The sequence below is a fragment of the Columba livia genome, chromosome W, assembly GCF_036013475.1.
Source record: "Columba livia isolate bColLiv1 breed racing homer chromosome W, bColLiv1.pat.W.v2, whole genome shotgun sequence".
Lineage (NCBI taxonomy): Eukaryota > Metazoa > Chordata > Aves > Columbiformes > Columbidae > Columba > Columba livia.
In genome coordinates, this window is record NC_088641.1 from 18,614,884 (window position 1) to 18,640,841 (window position 25,958).

Here is a 25,958-nt window from a genome sequence, read left to right on the forward strand (position 1 = left end):
TTTTTATTTTTATTTTTAAGGACAAAAGTAAGTCTCCATTTGTGTCCTTGATAAGTAGCAATATTAGCATCTTGTTAAATCATAGTGTAACGATGCAAAAAGCTCTTGAGGCAGCTGAAAGCACATAAGCAGAGATGCTGTTAAAATAATAGTCACTGTGTTGCTTCAGATTTAGAAACTTCAAGCCAGTGGTGGAGGACAGGCCACTTTTTCATGAACGACTGCACTAAAGGTGCATCTCAGAAAGGAATCACAAAATATCTTCAGTTGGAAAGATCCCATAAGGATCAAGTCCAACTCCCTGCTCCTCGCAGGACTGCCTAAAACTAAAACATAGAACTAAGAAAGCTGCACCAGCTCAAACAGCATCCCGGAGAACAAGGTGAAGAGCTCTTTGTTGGAGTGATGGTCCTTCACAAGGATGTTCCTCAAGGATTAAGTGTTCAGATGCAGGAAAGTCCCGAATAAACAGCATTTGCCCCTCCTGAGCAAAGCCAGCAGACACTGACGAGCAGGATGTCAGCCCAGGGGTTGGTTCCAGACAATTTAGAGACATATCATTTTTTTTCTTTCGGTTTGTCCACAACATCACTGGGAGTTATTACACTAAATTAATTCTCCGAACTGCAGGTCCCTGGAGGACAACATTGTCTTGGCGGTTTGTTCCTAAAAGGGCTCAGCTGAGTGATTGCATTACTGCAGCTTAATGAATTACAACACGTGAGCTGGGCAGCGGTAATTGCCTCTGAGTGCAAAGTGCCTTGTGCTGCAACCCCTCCACCCAGCTGAGAGATAACGCATCTTATCTTATGGTTGCCGTGTTGTCCTGCATCAGCAGAGAGGCAGGAGTTTTTCATTTGCAATTAAATGTGGTCATGGTGTGCTGGAGCTCATGGGGAGGTCAGGATGGGTCAATGGACACCAGGAGAGGCGTGAGAAGAACAGGGTGTGCATGTAATTCTGCTTCCTAGCAGTGATCTCGTCTTCTTCAGGGCTGGACTCAATGATCTTAAGGCTCTTTTCCAACCAAAATGATTCTGTGATTCTCTAGGAATTTAGAGTCATAAAATCGTAGAATAATTTGGGTTGGAAGGGGCCTTCAAAGCTCATCCAGTCCAACCCCTGCCATGAGCAGGGACATCTTCACCCAGCTCAGGTTGCTCAGAGCCCCGTCCAGCCTGGACTGGGAATGCTCCAGGGATGGAGCATCCACCACCTCTCTGGGCAACCTGGGCCAGGCTCTCACCACCCTCAGGGGCAACAATTTCTTCCTCATGTCCAGCCTGAATCTCCCTCCTTTAGTTTCAAACCATCACCCCTTGTCCTGTCACAACAGGCCCTGCTAAAAAGCCTCTCCCCATCTTTCTTACAGGCCCCTTTTGAGTACAGAAAGGCTGCAATAAGGTCTCCCTGGAGCCTTCTTTTCTCTAGGCTGAACACCCCAACTCTCTCAGACTGTCCTCCCAGCAGAGCTGTTCTAGCCTTGGATCATTTCTGTGGCCTCCACCCAGGGCACCTTGGTCATCTTGGTTGTACTGGTGTTGCTTTGTTAGCTGATTATGTGACTTATTTATTTTTAACCAACCTGGCAGGGAAGTCCACATTGCATGGGTGAGCGTAGGGACTTTTTGGTCAATCAGCTGTGGGAAGAATCACGGGGATGAAATGAAGAGCTGTCCCCAGGGAAGACAACCAGAGATAAAACACTGTGATGTTTTGTTGTCCATCAACCTCCAAGTGCTTTTCGACACATGGCTGCTCTCAGCATCTCCCCTTCTCTGTGAGGAAAATGAGGCAGAAAGGAGAAGATGCTATGGTTGGACCTTCCCCCACTGCAGACATTGCAGTGAACCCATAGCCACCAGATCCTTGTATTTGCAAACTCCATCACCCATGAGCCTGTCCTTCAAGACTGCTCTTCTAGTGTGGCAAAACATGACTGTCTACATGATGCCATTTCAGCCGTCCAGATTTGAGGGAAGGAAATGAAGCGGCAGGTTCCTTTGCACTAGGAAACCAATCTGTTATTGAAATGGTTTTCTTTTTGGTAGAGCGTTTCTGTCCCGGCTCCTCAGTCCTGGTGTCGAGGGTTAAGATTGTGGGGTGACAATAAAACCCTGGCAGATGTATTGTTAACCCCCTCTCCCCCCCACACACACTTCCCCCTCCCTCTCCCCCCTTTCCACTAAGGAGAGGCGATTGGGAGGAAAAGAAGCACAGAGTGAAGAGAGTTGGAAAAAATTAAAGATGTTTTACTAATGCTACTAATAAGAATAGAGAAAATAATACAAAATATACAAAACCAATCTTGAAAGTCTCAGCAACTGCAGAGCCGGCACCTGAAGTCCTGGATTGGACTCTGCAGCCAATCGGAGCTGGATTCAGTCTCTCACTAGGCCTCAGTTCGCAGGGACGACTAGCAAGGTCCTCTCCTAATGTCGGCCATAAGCAGAAGGGAAAAGGGAAAAGCACACGAGATCCTCGTGATCTCCCACTTTTATATGAAGTATTCACGTGAATGGGATGTTATACACAGTTGGTCAGTTTCTTGGTCTCTTGTTTCTCGTCGCCCCTCTCGCGAGATGTCCATCTGTGCTTATCAATAAGTTTGCATTCCATTGCTAGGTTTACCAAAACATGTGTCTGGTTCTCCAGGAAAATGCAGTTAATATGAAGGCTTTAGCTGACAGACAAAATTCACTGAAAGAGAAACTTGTTTTTAACAAAACCAGGACATTCCACCCCTTATAATATGCCATTCACTGAATGCTTAAACCTTATCAATACAATCTATCAATATAATCTAATTAATCACTACTACTATATATATATACACATATGTACATATATACACAGGAGTAATTAATCAGTGGACCATCCTTTAAAAAGTTCATTAAGTTCATTTTGTCACGACAGTCTCCCAGGGCAGGAAAAAAAATGGTACAAGTGCATCTCATGACCACTGTTTGTGGGTTAAAGACATCAACTTCGAAGAAGTTGTCAGGCGCCACTCGAAGAAGCTAGCTCTGGTTTCATCATCACTGTCTTGATCTGGAAGACACTTATTAAACACTGTTAGCATGGCAGTTCACATCATGCAGTTCAGTATTGAATATTTTCACCTAAACTCAAATCCCCTTGGGGTACACACTGAACTTCTCCATCCTTAAGCATCACCCACCAGGTGCTGCCAGGTCCCTGGGCAAAAACAATCCCACGAATGGGCTTGCCTTTGCCTGAGGCAGGAGTAACCCAGACCGCCTTTCCTAACATGTTTTTCATGTGTACTACAGGGACTTTATCTCCTTCTACAGTCCGTAGAATTTCTGATTGGGCAGGCCCGGCTCGATTGGTTGATCCTCCAGTGTTGACCAACCAAGTGGCTTTTGCTAAATGTGAATCCCAGTTTTTAAAGGTTCCACCACCAAGTGCCTTTAGTGTACTTTTTAGCAAACCATTGTACCTTTCAATTTTCCCAGAGGCTGGTGCATGATATGGAATATGATATACCCACTCAATACCATGTTCTTTGGCCCAATTGTCTATAAGACTGTTTTTGAAATGAGTACCGTTGTCTGATTCAATTCTTTCTGGCGTACCATGTCGCCAAAGGACTTGCTTTTCAAGGCCCAAGATAGTATTTCGGGCTGTAGCATGAGGTACGGCATATGTTTCCAACCATCCAGTGGTTGCTTCCACCATTGTAAGTACATAACGCTTACCTTGACGTGTTTGTGGAAGTATAATATAATCAATCTGCTAAGCTTCTCCATACTTATACTTTAACCATCGCCCCCCATACCATACAGGCTTTAACCGTTTCGCTTGTTTGATTTCGGCGCAAGTCTCACATTCATGAATAACCTGTGAAATAGTGTCCATAGTTAAATCCACCCCTCGATCGCGAGCCCATTTATATGTTGCATCTCTACCTTGATGCCCTGAAGCATCATGAGCCCATCGGGCTAGGAAAAGTTCACCTTTATGTTGCCAGTCCAAGTCCACCTCAGCTACTTTAATCTTAGCAGCTTGATCTGCTTGTTGGTTGTTTAGATGTTCCTCGGTGGCTCGACTTTTAGGGACATGAGCATCTACATGCCGAACTTTCACAGGCAGGCTCTCTAGCCGAGCAGCAATGTCTTGCCACAGTGTGGCAGCCCAAATGGGTTTACCTCTGCGCTGCCAGTTGCTTTTCTTCCATTGCTGTAGCCACCCCCACAAGGCATTTGCTACCATCCATGAGTCAGTATAGAGATAAAGTATTGGCCACTTCTCTCGTTCAGCAATGTCCAAAGCCAGCTGGATGGCTTTCACTTCTGCAAATTGACTAGATTCACCTTGTCCTTCAGTGGCTTCTGTAACTTGTCGTGTGGGACTCCACACAGCAGCTTTCCACCTTCGATGTTTTCCTACAAGACGACAGGATCCATCTGTGAACAGTGCATACTGCTTATCAGTCTCTGAAAGAGTATTATACGGTGGTGCTTCTTCAGCACGTTTTACTTCCTCCTCATCTGGAGACATCCCAAAGTCTTTGCTTTCTGGCCAGTCTGTAATCACTTCTATGATCCCTGGGCGATTGGGACTTCCAATTCGAGCTCGTTGCGTGATCAATGCAATCCATTTACTCCACGTAACTTTGGTTGCATGATGTGGAGAGGGAACCGTCCCTTTGAACATCCAGCTCAGCACCGGCAGTCGAGGTGCCAGGAGGAGCTGTGCTTCAGTACCGATCACTTCTGAAGCAGCTCGAACTCCTTCGTATGCTGCTAGTATCTCTTTTTCAGTTGGAGTATAGTTGGCCTCAGATCCTTTGTATCCTCGACTCCAAAAACCTAAGGGTCGACCTCGGGTTTCTCCTGGTGCTTTCTGCCAGAGGCTCCAGGAAAGTCCATTATCTCCGGCTGCGGTGTAGAGCACATTTTTAACATCTAGTCCAGTCCGAACTGGTCCAAGGGCCACCGCATGAGTTATCTCACGCTTAATTTGTTCAAAGGCTTGTCGTTGTTCAGGGCCCCACTCAAACTGGTTCTTTTTACGAGTCACTCGATAGAGAGGGCTCACAATCTGGCTGTAGTCAGGAATATGCATTCTCCAAAAACCTACAATGCCCAAGAAAGTCTGTGTCTCCTTTTTATTAGTAGGTGGAGACATTGCTGCAATTTTGTTGATCACATCCATTGGGATCTGACGACGGCCATCTTGCCATTTTATTCCTAAAAACTGGATCTCTCGTGCAGGTCCCTTGACCTTGCTTCGTTTTATGGCAAAACCAGCATCCAAAAGAATCTGAATTATTCTCTCACCTTTCTCGAAGACTTCTTTCGCTGTGTCGCCCCATACGATGATGTCATCAATATATTGCAAGTGTTCTGGAGCTTTACCTTGCTCCAGCGTGGTCTGGATCAGTCCATGGCAGATGGTAGGACTGTGTTTCCACCCCTGGGAGAAAGAGCAAAACAGCCAAAGCTGCCGCTGCAGCCACTGCCCCCCCAACGGCGGCTTCGCAGGCTGAAGCTACAGCTCCTCCGCAGAGTTCCTCTGCCAAGGTCGCTGCAGATAACGGTGTGGCCGCACGGTTTCATGGGTGACTTCCAGTTTTTGTCTGCAGCAGGAGAGCATTTACCACCCACTCCTTCTCTCTACAAGCCCAAGTTGGGGATATTTGCCCCAAAAACTTTGGAGGGAGCAACATGCTGAAGCTCTGCAGGGTCTCCTGGCATGGTTAGTGTGCAAAGAACTTGCCAGCTCGAGTTGTTTGGGCTCTTGTTGCAGAAACAATATTTCTGTTTGACCCCTGTTAGCAACCGATGTTTGCAAAATAAAGAAGTCAAGGCACTGGGAATACTTTCCATTCCCTCTCTTGTCTCAGCCCAAAATATTAATATTAAAAATACTGCATCTATTATACGCATCTAATATCGCTGCTGGCATGTAAATCACCCAGGGATTTTTCATCTCCATATTAAAAAAAAAAAAAAAAAAGAAAAAGTTAACTACTCTCTATTTTTGGATATTTAACTGTTTTGTTTCCATTTATTCCTACTAAAGCCACAGCAGTCTGTCTCCAAGGGATCATCTGTGGGAAAGAAAGTCCCTGGATTGATTTGGAAGGTGCCGGTGTCATTAACAGGCATGAAGGCACTGAGTATCTGCTCTTTCTCTGATAATGCCTTTATTTAGAGTGACAGCCCCCAGGGCATGAGTGGACAACAGGCTTCTTTATTTCATTTAAACTAACATTGCTCCAGCCATTCCCAGTGTTCTGCAGATGCTGCGGTTCATCCCAATTTCCCATTTAAAGCTGGGGCTGCTGGTCCCAAAAGAACAAGAACCAGGAGCTTCGTGGGGATGCATAAGGTGACCCAGCTCCATGTCTGGGCAGCGTGTTCCTCTCCAAAGCAATGAGCAGAAACTCATCTGAGAGAAAGTAAATTTTTGGAGTGGATCAGACTTTGGCACAGCTCAGGTAGTGTGAAAGAGGAGGAATGAGGTCAAGAGAAGACAAGAATGGGGTCAAGAGAAGACAAGTCTTCTTTTGACAGTGGGTCAAGCTTAGGTAAAGATTTGGATTAGGATTGTCACTTGGGTTACAAGAAGTCAATGTCCAGGTTGATCCCAGCTCTATGCTAAATGCTATCCCATCATTTTTCAAGTTTATTTAATGTGCTTGATAAAGGCTCCTGACACACATAAATCCAAAGCATCTCTGCTCCTTGGGTTTATGTTTTACCAGATCCTCATGTCGGAAGTCATTGTTTGTTGTGGATTTTGGGTCAAGCTCACGTCTGGACAGCTGTTAGGAGATCCTGTCAAATCTTGCCTTGACGTCAACAGAAAAACATTTGTTTCTTCATTAGAAAGCACTGGTATTAATAGGAGACAGAAAAAAAAAGCCTAGAATGTCTCCTTGCTTGCAGGTCAAAGAGTCACAGAGGTCTAAGGGAAGACAGCTGGACAAAAAGGCAGCAGGTGGGGGCTCAAACGTACTATTTAGGATGCGTCTTGAGGGATGGGACCATGGAGGGACGGTGGTGGGCTCTGTCTGCGCATCTTGGCACAGGTTTAAAGTTTATATCTCTCGGAGGATTATCAGATTGCGGGATGACTAGTCAGCCTGGGTGTATTTTTAAAGGAGGCAGCCTGGAGTCTGTGGTATAAGCTCTTTCATTGCAAAGTAGTAAAAAGATAAATCAATATTCATTCAACTCGCATTCTTACCAGTAGTCCAGGATCTGCATGTCGTTGCGCTCAGCGGATTTTTGGGGAATATCATGTACATGGTTGTGTCTTTCAGCTTTAAACTGTTTCGACTCAGTTTCTTGTCACTTTATTTTCCTATGGTTTTCATGTAATTTTTGCAATCATGTTTACGGTATGAGAAGAATCCAAAAACATCATTCCATGCAATGTCGTTTCTGAAGAGAACCAGTTCCAAGCGATTGCTACATGAAATCACTGCAGTGATTTCTACACCAATCTGGACAATCGGCCTTGAAGTCCAGGGGGTGTCTTCTTAACTGGTTGCCTGCTCTGTGCAACAAGGACCTCCATCTGGACATCCCTAATGATTTGTGGGAGATCCAGCAAAGCATTTGAAGAGCTGTTTTGCAGATATCTCACATGCCATCTGTACTTGGGATGTCTTTCCCGAGCTGGTGTTGCAAAACAGCTACTTAAATTTCTCCTGAAACTTCATTTCCATGAAGCTTAGAAGAAAATTGCTAACTCAGGCAGCCTGTGTGGCCAAGCGTTGTAGAATGTGAGGACTTTTGGTGGACTTTAGCAGTAGACAAGTTTGCTCTTCAGTGCTTTGCTGAGTCTGCTCTGATGGACTTTGTGTCCTGTCATAGAATCATAGAATGGTTTGTGTTGAAAGGGACCTTCCAAGCTCACCCAGTCCAACCCCTGCCATGAGCAGGGACATCTTCACCCAGATCAGGTTGCTCAGAGCCCTGTCCAGCCTGGCCTGGGATGTCTCCAGGGATGGGGCATCCACCACCTCTCTGGGCAACCTGGGCCAGGCTCTCACTATCCTTGGTATAAAAATTAATGCTACTCTTTTGTTTTATACTGAGTCTAGTTATGTTGTAAAGGCCACACAAAATCATCTCTAGCAAACAAAGACAGACATGATGTCCAGGCCCAAGGAAGAGTTGTCTTCAGCAGCTGTACCCCAAGATCAAGGATGTGACAAGAGAAATTGTTCCTGGCTCATCGGAAGCTTTCATAATGCTTTTCCCAGCAGCCAGATGCTGTGACCTCATCAAAAACATCTCTACCCTCATAGTGTTGTTTTTGTTGGCTGGGCTTGTCTTCTAGAGTTCATGGTATGTTTTGAAGCATGCGGACGTGTTAGACCTAAAGCATGCATTACATCTCCACTGTTCAAAGGTGATTTTAGATCCTGATCCACCACCGTTATGACAGGTAGATTTTCTACACTTCCAAAATGTCGTGTCTATCCAGACAAGCAGGCTGGGTCTAGTGATTGGGACAGATTTTAATCCTGGTGACAGAAAAGCATAAAAGAAGTGTGAATAATTTCATTTTTGTTTTCAGGAGTGAACATGACATCTTGTTCCCTTCTCATCTGAGAAAAATCCAAACAAAAATTAAACTGGAGCCAAGTGAAACCAGCTTGAGAGAGAAAGCCAAAAGGAAAACACACAGAAGTCCTGTGTTCTTCATCCTTGGAGCTGGTGGTTGCTGCTTTCTTGGGGGTTTTGAGGTTTTTGATTAAATTGTGTGGAACCGTCAAGCTTATTTGAGTATTTCCCACTCTCAGTCATAGCAAGGATAGAAAAAAGCTGTGGCTGGGCTGTCATGCTCCCTACAAAACTGAGTTATCATTATACATGCACGTAAGACATGAGAGTGTTTTGATGGACATGAGCTTAGTGAAGAACACTTTGAGGAGAAGTCTCTAGAATAGAAATTCAGACCTTCCTCCTCATTATATTAATAGCAATATTCCCATTGACCTCATAGGACGGAATTAGACCTCTAGGACCAGTTTTAGACTCTATAAAATTCCACCAGCTCTTAACTGGGATCCTTCAGGCCCTCCAGTTTGGACCACCATGTCCCTTAGTTGCCCAAAGCCGGTGACAATGGGTGGTTTTGACTTTGAGCAGTGGGACTTTGAGCAACCTGGTCTGGCAGAAGGTGTCCCTGCTCATGGCAGGGGGGTTGGAACCAGATGATCTTCAAGGTCCCTTCCAACCCAAACTATTTGATGCCCAAACCCCTCCAGCAACATCAGATTGGGGGTGCCAGTCCGGTTATTTATGGAGTTGCATCATACAAGGTGAAGCAGCTGGTCTGGCTGGAATGTTAACTCAGAAAGGCCATGCCTGGAGAAATCTGTTTGTTCAAGGGATGTTTCAGAGGACTTGACTTCTTCTTGCCCTTTCCATCTTCATGCTGAGTATCCTGGACAGCTTGCTAGCACAGCCGTGAAGAACCCAGTTGACGTTGATCTCCATGGATTTAACTCTTTCAGTAGTGACTCTGAAGAGTTTAATTTCCCTCCCTCTCGATGGAAAATTACTTTGGGATTTTCAAAAAGAAGGTGGGGAGAGGTGGCCCATAGAGTCAGCCCCACCAGTCCTCTGTTGGCAGGTGCAGTTGTGTCCCTTAGGGATGCTCTGGTCCTCCAGCTTTGAGGGGTGTCACGGAGAAGTGAGATCTGGGGTCTTCATGGGGGTGGAAGGTCCCACAGCGTCCATTCCTGCAGCAGATCTTAATCTATGCCTTGTAACGGTAATTGCTAATTAACTGCAGTTATAGTAATAGCAAAGCTGATTGTTAGATACTCCTGAGACTTAGCATCATATTCCTGGGCCTGATCCTGGCACAGAGATGAGATACTGCCTGGGCAGAAGAAACTTTCTGTCTGCAAAATGCAGCGAGGGATGTTTTTGTTCAAGCACCAGAAGGATGAAGGCGACACAGAAGGTTTGACCTTGGCCATGGCACTGCTCTTCGTTCTCAACATCTTGCCCATGTGGCTGTGAGTCCATATTAGTTGTTCATTACTGGGTGGCCCTGGCCATGAACACCAGGTGTCACAAGTGTGATGGGGAGCAGCTGAGAGGCCTGGGGGGTTCAGCCTGGAGAACAGAAGGCTGAGGGGAGATAGGGACACAAAGAAACAGCCTCAAGTTGCGCCAGGGGAGGTTGAGGTTGGATCTTGGGAACAATTTCTTCCCGGAAAAGGCTGTCGGGTATTGGAACAGGCTGCCCAGGGCAGTGGTGGAGTCACCATCCCTGGAGGGGTTGAATGTATGCAGAGATGAGGTTCTCAGGGACATGGGTTAGTGCCGGGGTTGAGTTAATGGTTGGACTCGATGACCTTGAGGGTCTCTTTCAATCAAAATGATTCTATGATCCCTCCCTTGTGAGGAGCTTAGTGTTCCCTGGAGGGTTTGTCCCATGGAAGAATTGCCCCGGACTGAGGACAAGCGTGGTATCCACCAGGTTCTTCAAAGGCAAGAGACACGGGTGGGATCTTGATCCATTTGGGATGAGATCTCCATCCATTTGGCCATATTGGGTGCTCTGCACCACAGGGTAAATATCTCCAAGTGCTCTTAGAGATGTAGCTCCTCAACTCTCTGTATTTACAGGAATTTCCTGACCCAGTCTCCATGCAACCACCAGAAGAATGTCACCTGCGTTCACCTCTGGCTCTCCACATGCCAGAAAAACGGTGGGGACTCTCCGAGGACTTGTCCTGCTCAGGGGTGGGATATGAACAGGGCTGACAGGATGGAGCAACTGTGTTTTAGACCACAGCTGTCCACATGTCTGGAGTTATTTTCCCCAGCCTTGTGCCTTCCAGCCCTTTTCCTTGGGAGCGAACGATGGAGTAAAAACCTGCAGGAATCCCATATTTCTGAGTATGTAGGCTGGTAATCACCAAGACAGCTGAAGCCTTAGATTTGTTTGCGTAGGCTCCTCTAGCAGAGCAGGCATTTGTCAGATCTAAATTCTGTTGAAAGGTATCTTATTCAGTTAATTAAAAAAAAAAAAAATCAGTGGAGAAACCATATAATGACTGATATCATCCTATTTCCAGCTTGGCAACCCTGATCGTCTCCCTGTGGATTTTAGTTCTTCTGCAGTTTCTTTGTCTCTTTTAAGTTTCCGCATTGACCAATGGCCAATTCCCCGGTCCTGCTGAAGTCAGGGGGAGTTTTGAGCTGAAGCAGAATTTGGCCTTTGAAGTAAAAATAATTATTTAACATTAAACAGAGGCAAGAGATAAGAAACCGGTGTGTTCTCCAGATACTTGTAGCTGAAGCAGTGTCCCCCAGAAGACACCCGTGTCCTCACAGAGAGGGACAGAAGAAAGATTTCCCAGTAGCTGCAGCGTTTTTGGGGGGTGAATTCTTCCTTTTCTTGGAGATGTTGCCATGTGCTTCCTCTCTTCAGCATCACAAGCCTAAAACCCTGGGACTGGAAAGAGCCTTTGGGTTCCTCCATGGTCTGGTTCCCTCAGCTTAGGTCACCCCAAGCCACCATCTCAGTTCTCCTGCCCTTGAGCAAGCACAAGGTGGTTTCCATGACCTCAACCTGTGTGTGATGGGATGTCCTGGTCCCCATCTTGCCCTTCCTGGGACTCCATGTCCCCAACACCTTGGTCACACTGGAGAGCAAGGATGGCTCATCCCAACCTCCCAAGCTTTGCAATCAAAAAAGTTTGAAGATCTGGGCATTGGCTTGGGCTCTTTTTTGCTGTGGTGTCCTATTTCTTCTTGGCTTTTCGTCTTCACCAGGGTGTTGGGAAGATAAAAGCACATGATGAGTCATTGCCTGAATGCTGGATGATCCTCTAGACCCCTGCCTGCTGCCAAGTCACGGACTTTTCTTCTTGTTTGCCGTTCTCCTTCCTTTGCCTTTTATTTCTTCCTTTTTTTTTTTTTTCCCTAACTTGTTAGACTCTGGTGGTTTCCGTCCTGTGGTTAGTGACTGCAGAACTTTGGTTCGTGTTTGCTCTGCCCCTTGCTGTGGGGATCTTGCTTTTTAGTTTGTCCCGTAGGGGGACAGAGCTGCTCGTCCTCTCCCTGTCCTATTGCAAAAGCCCCAAAACGAGCAATCTTGCACATTCCACACTGACTTAAGTGTTTTTTTTAAAATCTTAAACCTAGGTTTTTTCCTTTCACAGCCCTTAAACAGAAACGCTTTGGTTTATAACATCATTATGTCTTTAGGAAAAGAATATCCCTGATTGCATTTCTTGCAGGAATTTACAGCAGAGGTTCCCAGCTCATTTCCACACATTTTCCTTCACCTCTGCTTAAATTAAAGCTGTGTCTGTGTCCAAATTTTATCATTTCTGTGCAATATTTGCAACTTAAATACAGTAGCAGCTTGTCTGGCTTATAACTCAAGACTGAAAGTGCACCCAAACAGTTAAATTCAGATATTTGAGAGAAAAGGAAAACCACAGAAAGCAAATGCTGAATTATGTCAGCAAAACCTCTTGCACACTTCAACATGTGAGGACTTAGTACTAGATAAGGGTTTTAACTAACTTTTATTTTGACATTCCCCTTTTAATAAGCATTGTTCTTTACAAAGCAATTTATGAGAGGAAACAAAGAAATGCCAGGAAAACTTAATGTGGAGGATCTGTACTCATAAAATGCTTGTAAGCTCCAGCAAACAGGAAAGCTTCCCCCATCCCCTCTGTTGTTTTTTTTTCTTTAATTCCCTGCCATTCAGCTTGCAAAAAAAAAAAAAAAAAAAAGAAAAAAATGCATGTTAAATGTCTCAGAAAACCGTATCTGGTGGTCTGAGACTAAACACAAATTCCTTCCACTTGCCACCACAAACAAGCCTCTTTGTCCCATGTTCGCCAAACACGAGCCCTCGCTCTTTATGGTTAAGAGCCAGTTTGCCTCAGAAAATAGGTTTTTAACTCCTGGGGATGCCAAGGAATACAGATTTGGTGGGCAGATGGCTTTGGCAGGCAGGGCTGGAGACTGTTTAGCTGCTGACCATTGAAATGTATTTGTGAATGGCCACTTCCTTCGTCCGAATGTATTTAGCCGAGCCGTGCGGATGATGAAAATAAAATTAATTGCTATGCGGCAGGTTTAAAATAAATGCTGCTATTTATCAGGATGGAATGAGGGGTTTGGGATAAGGGATGAGGCCGAGCAGGGGGATTATAATGAATGTGGACCAGTGTGGTCACTGGTCTCCCAGTTCCAGGGGATGATGCTGGGGAGATGTCCCTTGTGAACCTCCAGCACTGCTCCCAGCAGCCGTGTAAGGAGCCAGGTGTTAAAGTATCCCACATGCTCTCAGAGCCAATATCGAGTGTTAAACTGTCAGTGATCAGGCAAAGAGCTGCTGTCATGCTCAGGACTAACCCTGCAGAGTCCCAGACCAAGGCATCCAAGGCTGAGACCATCTCCATTTTAACTGCATCCTTGATGATCATAGGATCATAGAATCACAGAATAGTTTGGGTTGAAGGGACCATCCAAGCTCATCCAGTCCAACCCCTGCCATGAGCAGGGACATCTTCACCCAGCTCAGGTTGTTGAGTTGGTACTAGGTTGTGTTAGATGCCAAGAAATTGTCTCCTCTTCCGTGGCAGGGACACCCACAGAGCTCACCCACCAAGGGCTGAGCTGTTTGGTGGGATAGAAGATGTGTTGACCAAGCAGGACGATGAAGGAAAGGGTGTACTAATATCTTCCTTTGACTTTCCAGGAGACAGCAGAGACTTCCCAGTGGGAACAAGCCTCAACAACACGTGGATCATCAACAAGGTGGCACCAAACACAACAGGGACCACCAGAAACTCTACCAAGGAGGCCAGGCCCCTCACTCCTCGGGCAGGATGGGCCACCACGGCTACAGCCAGAACCGGAAATGGCACCACAACCAGAAGTACTCACCCAATGACAAAGAAACACACAGAAATGCCAAAGAAAATGAGAATTTGAAAATTGAGGACACCTCCATCTGCACGGTGCACATTCCTGTGGAGACGCACCGAGGCCTGGAGGCTGTGGAGAAGCAGTCTCAGCAGTTCATCCAGGAGTTGGAGACCAAGCAGAAAGACAGTGTTCACGAGCGCATTGAGGAAAGACCCAAAATCAACTTGCTTCAGTCTTCCAAAGACAGACTGCGGAGGAGGCTAAAAGAAAAGGTATTAATTCTTAGGGAAACGTTGAGTTTCCCATTTTCCAAGAGTCTGGCTTTTGGCCATTCTCCATATCAAGGGTGGGGTGGGCTCAAGGGACATTTCCATGAATGCACCCAACTTATCTTAATCTCCCAGTGTCAAGACTTCTCTTGAAGTGTCTTCGTGCTTCTTCAGGAAGCCTTTTATTGACATGATGCTTAGCTTGAACTCTTGGTTGAGGTTGCTACCAGCTTGAGTTCTCCAAGAAGGACCGGGTATTCCTTCCCTGACTGCCTCTTGGTCTGCAGAGCTCATCTGCTTTGCAAAGAGGTCTAAAAAAGGCAATTTGTCTCTCTGCAATCACAGAGCTAAATCCCAAGCTTCAACTTTTAAGTGCTGAATAACTAGAGTCGGCTACTTAAAAGTTGATATCGATTTATCTTGGCAATGAATTGTAACACACTTATCTTTCCCCCTTCCTTCCAACAACTCCAAAATAACAAAGCTATTGCACGCAGGTGCTGGAGGAGAAATCCTTTTTGGAAACAATATTCAGCCTCAGATTTTTGAGGAATTCAGAGATGATATCTCCATTTGGCCCCCTGTGAAATTCAGATTCTTTGTCAGACTGGCAAATGCATCCAAAGGGGTATCTCCAATGAGATTTCCAAAATGTGTAGTAAAAATAATCTGAACATATACAATTCCATGGGAGTGCGTGTTGGAAATGTATACCTTTGGCTGCATCTGCATTTATTATTTATGTATGGTGCATGAGGGGGAGGAAGAGATTTTGTTATTTTCATGGTATTTATAACAATGGGAGTACAGCAGAGACTTTCAAAGTATTAATTTTAATGCTCTCCATGTGACTTTATAGTCTTATAAGAGAGACGTCACCTAAGCACCCACTCTTAGATGGGTGTAGTCAACACAACTGGATCTCCTGGTGGGAGTTTTGGATACCTCCAACTACCAGTTGGGGTTGTCCAAAAAATTGCTGCAGGTTTGTGTTGTGTAGCACATTTTGAGATGGAACTAGAGAAGAAGGGAGCAGAGCATCGCAAGCAGGATGCATGCCTTACACTGAGGGAAAGGAATAAATGTGTAATTAAATGTTGAAAAGAAGCAATAAATTCTATGATGATGACATAAAGAAAGAAGTGTAATGGTCAAGAGATGGAAAAACTAAGATTTTGTCCAACACTGGGATCATGTGACATCTTCAATCTTAATTCAGATCATTAAATATATATTAAAAAGTAGATTTTTTTTGTCAGATTGTTATCTGAGCATTTTGCAAACATCAGTGGACTTTCAAAATAGAGGCAAAATAAAAACTAAGATGGCCAAGATGCAGAAGGCGGTCAGAGGTGGTCAGACCTTGGCATCCTGGCTCAGGGCCTCAGAGAACATCATCTCTCTGAGCCAAAGGGGAGGACTTTAGGATTGTGTGCTGTGTGAAATGGGGAAAAAAAACATTTCTGGGGCAGAACTTGTGGTTTTCAATGTTGACATGACACCATTGTGCCTCTAAAAGATACTTTGTTTTTTCTGTATATGTTTATATGTTTCCCCAACCCCTTTCCCCCTCTGCTGTTTGTGGAAGGACAAGGGCTGATATATCTGTTTTTTCCTTGTGTAACAGACACCTTGTCTTTCCCTTTTCACGGACCAGGACGAAGTTACGGTAGAAACCACCAGTCCCGAAAAGAACAAAATGGACAAATTAATTGAAATCCTCAACAGCATGAGGAACAACAGCAGCGACGTTGACTCCAAGCTCACCACCTTCATGGAGGAAGCCCAGAACTCTACCAACTCTGAGGAGATGCTGGGGGAGATAGTCAAGACCATCTACCAGAAAGCGGTGACGGACCGCAGCTTTGCATTCACGGCAGCCAAACTCTGTGACAAAATGGCCCTTTTCATGGTGGAAGGAACCAAATTTCGGAGTCTGCTCCTCAACATGTTGCAGGTAACGAGATAAAATTAGTTGGTTAGATGCCTACAGCTTCACCACTCATGGTCTTACCATGCATTTGGCCAGGAGCTTGACCCGTTACCAAGTTCCTTTTGAATCCTGTTGATGAGAGGAAGACAGAAGCGTACTTGCGATTTTGTCTTTGATTGTTACCATAGGTAACGTGGCACTGAGGGCATTGTCAAGTTGCTCTTAATTCCCATTTTATGAGCTTTACGTGGAATTATAGAACCATAGAATCATTTTGGTTGGAAGAGAATCTCAAGGTCATCAAGTCCAACCATTAACCCAACACTGGCACTAAACCATGTCTCTAGGAACCTCATCTATGCACCTTTTAAACCCCTCCAGCGATGGTGACTCCACCACTTCCCTGGGCAGCCTGTTCCACTGCTTGACAACCCATTCCATGAATAATTTTTTCCTAGTTATGGTATTTTTTCCTAATTATGGTATCTCACACCAGGGCCCGTCTGTGAAATGAGTAGTTTGCTTGCAGCAGCATCCCCATGGTGTGAAGAGCAGTGAATTTGGAGGGTCTTACAGTGGAGGGTCATACAGTGGAGGGTCTTTGCCACTCTTTTTGTTCTGAAGACCATCTCAGCACCAGAGATACCAAGTCATGGTCCTTGAGTAGGCTGTTGGTTGCATCACCTGGTTGATGGGCTCATAATTGATAATTTGTGTATTTGCTAATTCTTTTGGGTGACTTCTTTGTTGGTATATGCAATACTGGTTGATTGATTGCTCCAAAAGCATCAGTGACAGCAAAATGAGGGGGACACGTGTCATTGGTGGCACGTACAAAGCTCACGATTAATTTTTCTGTTATCCACACATGTTCTCCACAACATCACTCCAGTTTTTGACACATCTCGTCCTTCTTGCTCTTGTTGAAGATCATCCCTTGGATGCTGAGCTTGGCTGCCTGTACCTTGTGAGGGATGTGTTGGCTTTTGGGCAACACAGGAAGCAGTAAAATAACAAGCAAAATAAAATCATGACAATCAATATTTGATGTAACCTAAGGTAATCCTGCAAAGTCACCAGTCGGGTTTTGCTTCTCTCATTGTTCCAGGCGCGTATCAAACCCAACATCTCTCCCTGGAAAGCCCTTGGGCGCAACACACATCTGCCTGTTCCGTGTACCAGGCAGCGATTTTTTCCTGATTGATTGATTTATTTCCAAAGCTGTTCTAAAGCAGGAGGGGATAAATCGTGGTCAACATCGGTCCCAGATTTAGCCGCGAGGGTCTGGAAGAGGGTCTAACCCATCCGAGCGTCCCACTCCTCCCATGCCAGGTCACTCTTGTGTCTTTCCATGTTTGGCTGAGTGATGCTAAGAAATTAAAAATAAAGTCCAGGAGCAACGGGAGCAAAAAAATTCAAAACCTGCAGATGATGACAGCCCTTCTGGGTTAGGAAGGACTCTTGCAACTTGTCTTCCCCCACCATTTCCACCCCTACCAACAGACCCAGTAAACTGATTTATACTAAAATGTCAGCAGTAATAACTGGCTTCATATTCAGCTCTTCACAGCATGAATGTAGGATATATATTAATAATATATCTTGGATCGCCAGAAAATCCCAAAGTGCTTCCCAGGAACACGTAGTGCAACGTGCGTTGTGAAAAACTGGGAAGAAATGGAATGTAAAGGGTGAGCGGGGTGTACGGGTGACTGATTTCATTTGTGAGAGCCTCGAAAAATATGGAAAAATGGATTTACTCAGCCTCAAACGTGGCTTGACGGGGCGAAAGGTGACAGATTGCTACAGGTCAAAAGCAAAGTGCTATGTGAAATTAAATAATTTAACATTTCCTTTCTGATAGTAGAGGATTTTATCTTTCTCCAAGCCTGGTTTCATTTTCCAGCCACAATAACTGAATGCAGACGCACAGATTCGTAAAATACTTTAATCAGCCCAAAACTGAGATTTTGTTGGTGATGCTTTTAGACTCGATAACCCTGGCTGGGGACAGACCCAGGTCAGAAGCACAAAGACTCATTGCAGCTGCCTTGATGTGAAATAAGGGGGTTGATGGTGTTGATATATTATCAATATCAATATCAATATGATATATTGGTTAATATATGTATATTATGGAATAATACAGATATATTAATATCATGATAACATATTGATATAGTATAAATATAATATCAATGTAATATATTCAATAATATATGGATATTGTGGAATAATAGCGCTATCATATTAATATATTATATCAAATTGATGTATTAATATATCAATATGGTTGATGATACAATGTTGATATAGCAGTATCAATATGATATATTAGATATATATACCAATATCAATATAATACATCGATACATAGTTGATGGTATAACATTACCCAGTACCACAATCAGATGTTTCCCATCAACCATCTCCAGATAATTTATCATTAATTAAACAAAAAAATTTAAAAAATATGTTAAATTAATTTAAATTAAATTAAAAAATAAAAAAGATTTTTCATAACCCCTTTAATAAAACACTTACTCCAGAGCTGGTTTTATGTCTCTCTAGCACCTTTTAGACTAATCTGATCCCCGGACATAAGGAGCTCGACTTGCTGGGCACCGGCGAGCTGGGGAATTACTCTGCTGGAGTGTGATAAATTGGGATCAACATGATCCCCCCCCCAAACTGTTGGCGCCTGGGGCTGCATCACTCACCCCCCATCTGCTCCCGGCAGACGCTCCTGTTTTGTAGGGTCTTGTTTATCCCTTTCTCTCGGACTGTGATGACAACAGCTCAGCCCCACTGGAGGATCTCATACATTATTATTATTATTATCATTATTATCATTATTATTATTATTATTGAGCCGCCCTCCCAGCATCCCGGTCCCTATAACCAGCATCCCTGTGCCCCACTGGGCCTTAAAACAAGCAGAAAGGTGGGTTTTTTTCCCACAAAACAGGTAATAAACTTAATAAATTGATATTTTAACCTGGCCCTTCTTATATTTTCAGCTGTTGACAAGGTGTTCGGGGGCTGCACATGTTTGTGGCTTATCTCTGTTTTGATCCCAAAAACAGATGCTGGTGCTGCAGGAATGCTGTCCCATCATCTCCCTCCTCTAAAGAGCATCCCCCCGGCTGCCGCCGCACCATTTCAGGGCCCTAAGGGGCATCTATCAGGAAAACTCTGGTTTGAATTTATCCCTCACTCTGTGTTTTGATCCCAGCTCTTGGCTGAGTCTTGAATTTGGGTACCTCAAACCTTCGGGGATGTGGGAAGGGGAAATGCAGGAAGGGGAGATGCTGCCGTTTGGGGGCTCAGCCCTGGTGGGGTGGAAATTTGCTTTGATTTTTTGCTCATTGAATTTGATATAAGGAGCAATTTTGGGCTGCATGAGCCCTTGCTGGACACATATGGTTTCTTCACCCCTCTAGAAATACCTTATTAATTTACAAATTGAAAGTAAGTCTCCTCTGAGAGGTTTTTGCTTCTCATAGTTTCAGTCCCTGGCATGTCTAGGCTGTGGTGCTTTATTTTTTTTTTCAGTGGGAGGGGTGTTAAGCAACGTGCCCCAAACCCTTCCCATGTAACATAAGTTGGTGTATTCCTACGTTGAAATGACCGTGCTCTTAATAGCCAGGCTGTGTCTGCATCTGAGCTATGCAGCGCCAAGAGTATTATTAGTGTGGACATCACCAGGGCTGTAACTGTACCCTGCTCCCCTTGGCAACTGTGGCCAACAACACATCAAACAGAAGGTTGATACCTTCTTTTAATAAAGAACAACAAAAAAAGATACATGCGGTGAAATGCGGAGCTGGGTGCAGAGCGGCAGAGCCCGCTGCAGGGCACACACTGGCGTGCAGCCTAGCCTATGGCACACCCTAAGGTGGATTCTGTAGTATACCCTATGGTATATCCTATGGTATACCCTGTCATATACCTTATCATATACCCTATGGTATATCCTGTGGCATACCCTATGGTATACCCTATCATATAGCCCATGGCACACCCTAATGCATATCCTATGCTATACACTATGCTATACCCTATGGCATACCTTATGGCACACCCTATGGTGTACCCTGTGGCATGACCTAATGCATATCCTTTGATATACCCTATGGCATACTCTATGGTATACCCTAATGCGTATCCTATGGTATACCCTATGGTATACCCTGTGGCACACCCTACAGCATGCCCTATGGCACACCCTGATGTATACCCTATGGTATACACCCTATGGTATACTCTATGGCACACCCTAATGCGTATCCTGTCGTATACCCTATGGTATATCCTATGATATACCCTATCATATACCCTATGGCATATCCTGTGACATACCCTATGGCATATCCTGTGACATACCCTATGGCATATCCTATCATATACTCTATGGCACATCCTAATTTGTATCCTATGGAATACCCTACAGTATACCCTACAGGATACTCTATGGCACACCCTAATGCATATCCTATGGTACCCTGTTGCATACCCTGTTACATACCTTAATGCTTTCCTTATTGCATCACCTATTGCATACTGTATTGCATGCTGTAATGTATACCCTATTGCATACCCTAATGCATACCCTATGGTATACCCTATTACATACCCTATTACATGCCTTAATGTATACCCTATTGCATTCCCTAGTGCATTCTCTATTGTATACCCTATTGCATTCTCGATTGCATACCCTATAGCATACCCTAATGCATATCCTAATGCGTACCCTATCACATACCCATGCAAGGTTTCTTCAGCATCTCAGTTTAATCTCTCAGTGCCCCAGAAATGGCCCTTCCTTGGCTTGGTGCTTCGCTTCACTCTGGTTGTAGAAACTGGGGTCAAATCCACTGATTTCTGGCACAGGTTGCACTCGCCTGGGTTTGAGATGGTCCATATGGCCACTTCTGCAGGGGCTCAACCAGGAAGGTGGCCAAAAATCTGTTGTCAGCCCAGGTGGAGGATAGAAGAGGAAAATTTAGGCTGGATCCTTTCTTGGGATGTAGACATTGTGGCATTAGGTACTGGAGAATTTATTTATTCCCTTCTGTAAATCAGGGTGCAAAGGGAAGAGTTTACCATGCTGGGCAAGAGGATTTGTGTTGGAAGGGACCTTAAAGATCATCTAGTTCAGCCCCATGCCATGAGCAGGGACATCTTCGCCCAGCTCAGGTTGCTCAGAGCCCCATCCAGCCTGGCCTGGGATGTCTCCAGGGATGGGGCATCAACAACTTCTCTGGCCAACCTCTTCCAGTGCCTCACCACCCTCATGGGGAAGAATTTCTCCCTTATATCTAATGATTAAGGTTTGGGTCTTCATTGGGGAATGGTTTGTGGTTTGACAGAGGTGGAGGCAGGAGGATCCAAACACAGCCAGAAAGCATCTGACCCGTGCATCATGGCTAACATTGACTGCAAAACCCATCAGCCTTTGTTCCACAGGTGGTTTAAATTTAATTTAATTACAGGTGGTCTAATTCATGCACAGAAAACACAGTGGTAGCATTTATCTTGGAAAAGGCACAGTCCAGGAGACACCAGAGAGGTTGCTACATTAAAAATTAGGGCGAAAATAAGATGTCAAGGCGATGATTCCATGGGGAAAGCTGCTCCCCACCGCTCTTTTTGGGTGACCAAGGACATCTCGGTGGTGACCCTCAGAACTGATGTGTGCCTGGGCTCTCCCAGCCCTGCAAATCATGCTACCCTTGAATAAATAACTTCATTTTGGTTTTGCAGCAACTTGCAGAGCTTGGAAACCTTTTTCATTACATTTCTGCGCTGACGTTGACAGCGCTGTCCTGATTTCGGAAACTGCTGTGGGACTTGCCAGTAAAACCTGCTTTGCAGATGGGATTTATTTACATTTTCTTTACGCCCAGGGAATTCAAATGCAATTCTGAATGCATGCACACATATATACAGATATTATATATATGGGCTTAGCGGGGAAATGAGGAGGTGGCTCCGAAGAGCATCCCCAGCTGCTGCGTCCTCCTCTCAAGGAGCAGGAAAGAAACACATTCTCTCCCATTTGCCCCAAATTGTATCTCAGAAGATGCTCTGCAATTCTGTAACAGGGTGCTTATTATTTTATTTTTGCTATTATTTATTATTTTAGAATCCTCTATTTATATTATTTTCTTATTTATTGTTTTAGTGTAGTAATAATCGTGGGGTTTTTTAAATAATTTTGCATAATCATCTGGGGCCCAATGTAACCGGTGCAAGTGTCGGCAGCGGGCAGGAGAGGGAGCCAGGGAAGTGGGCTGGCACCCTGCCCACGCAAGCAGGCAAAGGGTGTCAATTAGAGCTGGTTCAGTCCTTACCCGTGAGTCCGGCCAAGCCATTGCCGCCTGCCCGTAGTGAAAACACCCATTCGGCTTCACCATCCGGGTTATGGGAGCCGCTAGCAGACGGCTAGCAGACCCATGCGGGTCCAGGAGTTATCAGAGAGCCTTGGATTAAATATCGAGCTCCGCTCTTTCAACTTGCCTCTTTGCCAAAGCAGAGCGATGACTGTAGGAGCTGTCTGGTTCTTTCACAGCTTTTCTGTGATGAGGGATGGTGGTGAGGGACGAGGGAATGCCAGGCATCGCCTCCTTGGAGGATGATGGTGAGATGAGGGAGGGGTTAATGGAGCAAAAAAAAGGGTTTAACCCAAAATCTGGGATTGTTATGGAGCGCAAAAAGGGGTTTAACCCAAAATCTGGGGTTTTCAAGGAGTGCAAAAAGGGTTTAACCCAAGATTTGGGGTTCTAATGGAGCACAAAAAAAGGGTTTAACCCAAGATCTGGGTTTTTCATGGAGCACAAAAAAAAAAGGCAACAATTTCCAACTGATAAGAAGGAGGGGGTGGTGACAGGAGCTGTGCCCCAAAAGGCTTAAGAGATCTCTGAACTGGGAATAGCTGAGCCAAACCCCAAATTAAATCAGTTTGGGGGTTGCACTGCACATTGGTCCTCAACCCGAGCCCAGGGGTGGGTTTTGGGGCTTGCAGCGCCTCAAGAAGTTGTGTCACAGCTAGAGGTGGCTGTAGGGCCACCAGCATCCTGGAGGGCATCCCAGGAGACACCAAGGGGGTTGTCCCCAGGTAGCTGGGGGCTGGAGTCCACCCGTCACTCATGGCTCTGCACAGAGAAGGGGTTTAGTTTGAGTAGCAGAGCATTGTGCGGTTGATGGGAAGCAGGACTAAGTTGCAAAAAAAAAGAAAAAAAATAAAGCCTTAGTGTTTAAAGAATGGCATATTTGACTGAATTCATTATTCTGGTAAGGTTTTATATTTCAACGCTCAGGTGTGTTGTCAAAAACAGCCATAGTTTGGGTTGAAAGGGATCTTCCCAGCTCATCCGGTCCAAGCCCTGCCATGAGCAGGGACATCTTCACCCAGCTCAGGTTGCTCAGAGCCCCGTCCAGCCTGGCCTGGGATGTCTCCAGGGATGGGTCATCCACCACCTCTCTGGGCAACCTGGGACAGGGTCTCACCACCCTCAGGGGTGGCTCTTGGTGTCCCATCATCTCTGCTGACCCTATCTAGGTATCTCCCAGCAGTGGTGGGACTCAGCAGAGGTTCTTGGCACTAACCCATGTCCCTGAGAATCTCATCTCCGCGTCTGTTCAACCCTACCAGGGATGGTGACTCCACCACTGCCCTGGGCAGCCTGTTCCAATGCCCAACAGCCCTTTCCGGGGAGAAATTGTTCCCAAGATCCAACCTCAACCTCCACTGGCGCAACTTGAGGCCTTTTCCTCTCATCCTGTCACTTTTTACTTGGGAGAAGAGACCAACATCCTCCACACTACTGGCAGTAGCACAGGCAGGGATGGTGTGGTGGCATCTCAGTATAGTTCAGTCCTCAAGGAGTGTCAGCAGGGTCCTGGCAGATTAGCCAGGAGTGTTGCTGTGGGTGGTTGGAGAAAGAGCAGAGCCCGTGGAAGAAGTCCCACCTCATGTCCCATCATCTCTTGTGGTTTAGCACAACAAAGGAGCTTGTATGGTGGTGTCCATGTGGGGCAAGATGTTCCCAATGATGCTGTGGGTGATAGCTCTGTTTTGGAGGTGCTTGGTGAGACCCTGAGCATCCATGGGTGGAAGTGTTTAATCAATCTTTGGTGCTGTCACAGGTTTCTCCAGCACCTTCTGAGCTTCTTCTGCACGTCAGTGCCATAAACTACTCATCTCACTGGGTTATACTCCCCAGAAAGCAAAGCTACACTCCTCCTCCAAGCCAGGACTTTAATACAAGTATTATTTAAATTATAAACAGGGAATAATGTGTAAAATGTCATTTATTGAAGCCCTTTCTAGGAGGGTTTGAGGAGGGACCAGGCAGAGGGTGTGTGACATGGGATGGACACTGTCCCAACCTCTTCCCACCAGCTCCCTCCTCCAACTCCATTTTATTTGTCTCAGGTCCTTTCCAAAGAGCCATTTAAGGCTCAAACCTTTTGTAGCACATTGCTAGCAAGACCAAGTATTTAGCACAACCTCTCTCCGCTTTTTATATCGCGCCGAGCGCTGATATCTAAGCATTATATATTTCTTTTTATGCGGTATTTCTGATGCAGTATTTCCTGCCTCCTTGACAATGACCGAGTAAACAGCCAAGCTGCCGGAGGAAGAGCCCTGTGTTTACAAAGCAACAAGCCCAAATGTGTCTTTTTTTTTAAATTCTATTTTCCGTCAGAAGGTGGCAATGCTTAAATTGACCCTTATTTTTAGCCCACGCTAAACTTTTGCCCTCTTTGCTGCTGACAGAGTTGGTGGGCCCAGATCTGGGGAAAAGCTATTTGAGACTCATTTAAAAAAAAAAAAAAAATGCAGTGAACTCCAAAGGGATGAAGCTGTCAGCTGTCAGGATGAAGCTGCAGCTGTCAGGGCTGGAGCGAAGGCTTAGACCTGATGGCAAAATTCTGCTTCTCATCCCGCTTGACTCTACTGCCCCACCAAAAGTGGTAGAGGATGGATTTTCCTCCTCTCTCATGGACTGGCCAAGTCTTCTTGGCTCTTCTAGCTTGGTCCTGGTCTTGGAAAGGTCTCACGTCTGGGCCAAGAAAGGACAGCATTGCATGAGCTGCATCTACACTGAGATGAAGAGTGAGCTTTCACTTGGGTGCAAGGGTGGAGAGCCCCCAAATAAAGACCTTTTTTCTGTTTCTTTTGCTGACAGGAGCTTCAGCCAAGGGTTGAAATTGTCCAGTGGGGGATGTCAGAGGGTGGGCTGAGCCATGGCTCATCTTTATCATAGAATCATAGAATAGTTTGGGTTGGAAGGGACCCTCAAAGGTCATCTAGTCCAACCCCCTGCTATGAGCAGGACCATCTTCAACTAGCATGAACACAGGCCACCCCTGACCTACCCATCACACATGGTGAGACCTAATGTGATGAATGTGCTTAACCTTCAGGTTTATGCCCCAAACTCAGAATCATAGAATGTCCTGAGCTGGAAGGGACCCCCAAGGATCATCAAGTCCAACTTGTCCCATATGAGACCTCTTCAGAGGTCCCCTTGGCGTCCCCCCAATTGCCACATGGTTTCCCAATAAACTCTTCTCCTAAACCAGGCAGAGAAGGGATGTCAACCCTGCTACCTGGTATAAATACATTTTATTTAAACTAGAGGTGCTGAGGGAAGGTCATCCAGTCAATGCACCCAGATTATCTCCAGGCCAGGGCACCCCTAAATTAATAATACAATTCCTGTTCAAAAATACAGCCAAACTGATGAAAGATAATTTGCTCACTTCCCTGACATCACCACCTAAGCATAGGGCAAGCCAATCCACGGGTTATTTTTATATAACTCCGTGAGGCATTTCTAG

At 45.3% G+C, this 25,958-nt stretch overlaps 1 protein-coding gene across 5 annotated transcripts in view; it reads left to right on the forward strand.

Annotated features, from left to right (window-relative positions):
* LOC102088239 (CBP80/20-dependent translation initiation factor-like) overlaps nucleotides 1–25,958 on the forward strand; it is a 158,151-nt gene that overhangs the window by 102,083 nt on the left and 30,110 nt on the right. For 3 of the 5 annotated variants that reach the window (XM_065044992.1, XM_065044993.1, XM_065044995.1), the window contains 2 exons: nucleotides 13,732–14,173; nucleotides 15,798–16,127. In XM_065044992.1, the coding sequence (XP_064901064.1) occupies nucleotides 13,732–14,173; nucleotides 15,798–16,127 (772 nt within the window). The remainder of the gene's footprint in view (nucleotides 1–13,731; nucleotides 14,174–15,797; nucleotides 16,128–25,958) is intronic. The other 2 variants (XM_065044996.1, XM_065044994.1) reach the window with 1 other exon arrangement.